Below are 5,797 nucleotides of genomic sequence, written 5' to 3' on the forward strand. Positions count from 1 at the left end.
TAAATAATAATTTGGTTCTAGACAGAATTTTGGTAGTGGCTGCTGTGACTATCTCCTGGCATATCCCAAGAATGGAACTTTCTCAGGATTCTTCATAGCTCATGGAAGGAAACATACAAGAGCCTGCAGATCCTCTGTACCTATGGCAGGGGAAAATTAGCTCCCTGCCTCAGACTCCATGGAACCACAGGAGTGTATCATTTTGGTTTGGCCTGTGCATGAGAAAACATCAAAAGTGTTTCCTGTTCTGTTAGACCACCGTTGTCTCAGACCTCTGACTGGAAGGAGCAGGCTTTCCTTTGTGCTCTTTTTGTCTGTGCCTGTCAGCGCAGAATTGTAGGTTTCTTCAGCACCCGGTCAAAGATATAGAATAGCCTTGGAATTCTCCACTGTGTCATTTCTTAAGTCCAGAAGTTCACTTTCTTTCCATTTTGTAGTCTTTGTTTATATTTGTTAATTTTTTGTTTTGTTTTGGTTTTTGTCTCGGGATTTTTAATTGTAAGAGGGAAGATGTGGGAGGAAAGGGGCTACTCCACCTTGACTGGCCCCGGAAATAATTCCTGTTTTATAAACAGCATGCATGAGGAGAGAATCTGTTTGTGTGCATGAATTATTTAATCTTTGGAAACGTAATCTTTAATAAAATACATAACAAAACACGAGCTGGGCACAGTGGCTCATGCCTGTAATCCCAGCACTTTGGGAGGTCAAGGCAGGAGGATCACTTGAGCTCAGGAGTTTAAGATCAGCCTGGGCAACATAGCAAGACCCTGTCTCTACTAAATATAAAAAAATTAACAGGACATGGTGGCATACCCCTGTAGTCCCACCTAGTGGGAGGATCGCTTGAGCCTAAGAGTACAAGGATGCAGTGAGCTATGATCGCGCCACTGCACTCCAGCCTGGGTGACAGAGCAATACCCTATCTCAAAAACCAAAATCAAAATCAAGACATGAGTATAAGTTCTTCTCCATGACAAATGTAAGATTTATAGTATATTTTAAATTTTTCTCATTTTAGGGTATTTTAAAGTTGATCACATCAAAGGGATCTGGGAAAAACAAGAAAAACCTCTGTGGCAAGAAATATTCATCAGTGAAGCTGACAAAACATTAAGTAAAGAGGGACAGAAAGTTTTAGAAAACCCATCTAATCTGGAAATAGCTCCAGAGTTTTCAGAAAAACTACCCTGTAAATGTGACTCACATAGAATGAAGTTGCCAATTGCTTCTGAATTAATTATAAGTGAAAGAAAATATTCAAGAAAGAAGGCTGAATACACGAATGTGTGTGAGAAATTGCAGCTTGATATTAATCATGAGAAAGCTCATCCTGGACAGAAATCTTATGAACATGGTAAAAATGCGAAAGCTTGCAGTTATAAGAAAGATCAGCATTGGAAATTTCAAACTTTGGAGGAATCTTTTGAATGTGATGGATCTGGACAAGGTTTACATGATAAGACAATTTGTATTACACCTGAGAGTTTTCCAACAGGAGAAAAGTCCTGTAAGGATGATGAATTTAGAAAAAACTTTGATAAAACCACTTTATTTAACCACATGAGAACTGACACAAGGGGGAAGTGCTCTGATCTTAATGAATATGGGACATCCTGTGACAGAACAACCACTGTTGAATACAATGAAGTTCACATAGCTATGACACACTATGAGTGTAATGAAAGGGGGATTAATGTCAGTAGGAAGTCACCCCTCACTCAATCTCAGAGAACTGTTACAGGACAGAGTGCTTTTCAAAGCAATAAATGTGGAGAAAATTTTAGCCAGAGCTCAGCCCATATAGTACATCAGAAAACACAAACTGGAGATAAATTTGGTGACTATAATGAATGTACAAATGCACTCTACCAGAAATTAGACTTTACAGCACATCAGAGAATTCACACAGAAGATAAATTCTACCTTTCTGATGAACATGGGAAATGCAGAAAATCCTTTTACCAGAAAGGACACCTCATTCAGCATCAGAGGCCCCACTCAGGAGAGAAACCTTACCAATATGAAGAATGTGCGAAATCCTTTTGTTCAAGTTCACATCCTATTCAGCATCCTGGAACTTACGTGGGATTCAAACTTTATGAATGTAATGAATGTGGGAAAGCTTTCTGTCAAAATTCAAACCTCAGTAAACATCTGAGAATTCACACAAAAGAGAAACCTTGTGATAACAATGGCTGTGGGAGATCTTACAAGTTACCCCTCATAGGACACCAGAAAACAGATGCAGAGATGAAACTCTGCGATGGCGGTGAATATGGGAAGACATCACATCTCAAAGGACATCAGAGAATTCTCATGGGGGAGAAACCCTATGAATGTATTGAATGTGGGAAAACTTTCTCCAAGACATCACATCTCAGAGCACATCAGAGAATTCACACAAGTGAAAAACCCTATGAATGTGCTGAATGTGAGAAAACTTTCTCTCACAAGACACACCTGAGCGTACATCAGAGAGTTCATACGGGGGAGAAACCCTATGAATGTAATGACTGTGGGAAATCTTTTACCTGTAACTCAGCCCTGAGAGCACATCAAAGAATTCACACCGGCGAGAAGCCCTACGAATGCAGTGACTGTGAGAAAACTTTTGCCCATAATTCAGCCCTCAGAGCACATCATAGAATTCACACGGGGGAGAAACCTTATGAATGTAATGAATGTGGAAGGTCTTTTGCCCATATTTCTGTTCTCAAGGCACATCAAAGAATTCACACAGGGGAGAAACCCTATGAATGTAATGAATGTGGGAGATCTTTCACCTACAATTCAGCCCTGAGAGCACATCAGAGAATTCACACAGGTAGAAAACCCTATGAATGTAGCGACTGTGAGAAAACTTTTGCCCATAATTCAGCCCTCAAAATACATCAGAGAATTCACACAGGGGAGAAACCCTATGAATGTAATGAATGTGAGAAAACGTTTGCCCACAATTCAGCCCTTAGAGCACATCAGAACATCCATACAGGGGAGAAACTCTATGAGTGTAATGAATGTGGAAAAACTTTTTTCCAGAAGACACGCCTCAGTACACATCGGAGGATTCACACAGGGGAGAAACCCTATGAATGTAGCAAGTGTGGAAAAACTTTCTCCCAGAAATCATACCTCAGTGGACATGAGAGAATTCACACAGGGGAAAAACCCTATGAATGTAACATATGTGGGAAAACTTTTGTCTATAAGGCAGCCCTCATAGTGCATCAAAGAATTCACACAGGGGAGAAACCCTATGAATGTAACGAATGTCGGAAAACTTTCTCCCGAAGAACACACCTCTGTGCACATCAGAGAATTCATACTGGGGAAAAACCCTATAAGAGTAATAAATGTGGGAAAACGTTTGCTGATAATTCAGCCCTCAGGGCACATCACAGAATTCACACAGGGGAGAAACCCTATGAATGTAATGAATGTGGGAAGACTTTCTCCAAGACATCACATCTCAGAGCACATCTTAGAACTCGCTCAGGGGAGAAACCCTATGAATGTAATGAATGTGGGAAGACTTTCTCCAAGACATCACATCTCAGAGCACATCTTAGAACTCGCTCAGGGGAGAAACCCTATGAATGTAATGAATGTGGGAAAACCTTCTCTGAGAAGTCGTATGTTAGTGCCCATCAGAGAGTTCACACAGGGGAGAAACCCTATGAATGTAATGTATGTGGGAAGCCATTTGCCCATAATTCAACCCTCAGAGTACATCAAAGAATTCACACAGGGGAGAAATCCTATGAATGTAATGATTGTGGGAAAACGTTCTCCCAGAAATCACACCTTAGTGCACACCAGAGAATTCACACAGGGGAGAAACCTTATGAATGTAACGAATGCGGGAAAGCTTTTGCCCAAAATTCAACTCTGAGAGTACACCAGAGAATTCACACAGGGGAGAAACCGTATGAATGTGATGAATGTGGGAAAACTTTTGTCCGTAAGGCAGCTCTTAGAGTACATCACACCAGAATGCATACCAGAGAGAAAACCCTAGCATGTAATGGATTTGGGAAGTCCTGAAGGAATGCATCCCTTACTACACGTAGTGCAGAAACTCATGTCACATAGGCTGGAAACCTGTTTCCCTTAGCCATTTCCTTTTCCATTAGGCTCATAGCTTGTCAAAAAATGCCATTCATCCAGGTAGGACTGACCATGGAATGTGGTGCTAATGATAGATATTACACTTAACCTTGGCTGTTAAAAAAAAAAATACCCCACAGTCTTTCTGGTTCATAAGATGGATTGGAGGTCATTTCTGCAGCAAACACGGGTCCTGTGTGTTGAAAACCATAGAGCACAAGGTCAAGGAAGCTAGAGTCTGAAAAGCTGGAACAGAATTCACTTCCGGGTCTGCACCAGGGTTTTGTTTTTGTTGCTTTAAAGCAAGAATTAAGTTTATAGTCTGTTAAGCTCTTGCAAGTTTGACTTATGAGTTAAATGCACATAGTTTAACCTAAACTTTCTATTAGAGTGAGATGAAACCCTATGAGTATAATCAGTTTTAGAAAAACTTATCAGTTTATTGTGCATCAGAGACTTCACATGAAGAAGAAAACTTGTCAACATCCAGGATGATCAGGAGCCTTCATTAAAAATCAGAAAATTTAAGGAAAAACCCAGAAGCCTTCACAAAATGAATTGCATTAAACATCAAATAATTATAATAAAATTTCATATTTTGAATAAATGACATTTTTCCTAGGTAATTTTTTTCTGAGGAAATATGTCAGTTTTAGAATTGGAGATACAATATTCACCTAGAACTGACATACCAAAACTTCTGTTTTGTAGTATCGAAAATTTTATAGAACGTATATAAGAAAATATTTGCCTATGGACAAACTCACTGTAGAATGTGAAGTTAAACATGGAATAATTTGAATTCTGTGGAGAATATGAATAAATGTGAATAGTCTGAGCTATGTGGAACATCTCTGGGTCCGTATATAAACATTATAACTCACTGGTGAGTTCTAGTGGGCGTGAACAGCCAAACCTGCACTGGGCATAGCCACTTCCTTTTCTGACTGACTGTCCTCTGTTGGCTTCCCTCAGCTTGATGCTGTTAGATTTTGGCCTGCCTGCTATGTCTGGATATTAATTAGTCTTGTCCTAAAACTAGTCTTGCCTGGTTTTTCTAGGACCTTGGAGGTCCCTGAGATTTCCCTGGCCACCGTGTGTGTGTGTGTGTGTGGTGGGGAGGAGGGGTTCAGGTTGATTCTTACACACTTTTTTTTTTGGCCTTTATTTTTATTTTATCCCACTCTACTGATTTATTTTGCACAGAGTGAATATAAAGTAAGTCGTCTCCTCCCCTCCATTGTATGCACATAGCCTCAGCATCCTGTTCAGAATATTTTCCTCCAACATCATACCTACTCACACTGTGCATTGCAAACCAGTGGTATTTCTACCGAACTAAGCAGGTTTTGGAATTGGAATGAAAAGGCCTACTTTGTCCCAGAAGTACAATCCTGGTACAAAAAAGCAGACTGACTCACTTTTGGTAAAACAATACAGTGTGGCATAATCTTAGCCAAGAAAGATTTTATTAATGTGCCATCATTTTAGCCTACAGTTGGAGGAGCACAGAAAAGAAAGTAGACAAGATCATTTTTAAAACCTAGACCAGTAACAATTTCTCCCAGCATTGAGCATCTTGCTTTCTGCAAGTTTGTTCTGGTAGTAGGTTGAGCACGAGGGCAATAAATCAGTTGACCTGAGAAAAATGTCCCTAATTCCCATCTGTTGTTATATTGTGAGCAAG

General features: G+C 40.0%; 1 protein-coding gene across 2 annotated transcripts in view; it reads left to right on the top strand.

Annotated features, from left to right (window-relative positions):
* ZNF658 (zinc finger protein 658) overlaps window positions 1–4,720 on the top strand; it is a 20,609-nt gene extending 15,889 nt beyond the window's left edge. For both annotated transcript variants that reach the window (XM_011927494.1, XM_011927493.1), the window contains exons 5-6: window positions 1,022–3,464; window positions 3,549–4,720. In XM_011927494.1, the coding sequence (XP_011782884.1) occupies window positions 1,022–3,464; window positions 3,549–4,047 (2,942 nt within the window). In that variant the 3' untranslated portion in view covers window positions 4,048–4,720. The remainder of the gene's footprint in view (window positions 1–1,021; window positions 3,465–3,548) is intronic.
* The last annotated feature ends 1,077 nt before the right edge of the window (window positions 4,721–5,797 follow it).

The sequence above is a fragment of the Colobus angolensis genome, unplaced genomic scaffold (assembly GCF_000951035.1).
Source record: "Colobus angolensis palliatus isolate OR3802 unplaced genomic scaffold, Cang.pa_1.0 Scaffold72, whole genome shotgun sequence".
Taxonomy (NCBI): domain Eukaryota; kingdom Metazoa; phylum Chordata; class Mammalia; order Primates; family Cercopithecidae; genus Colobus; species Colobus angolensis.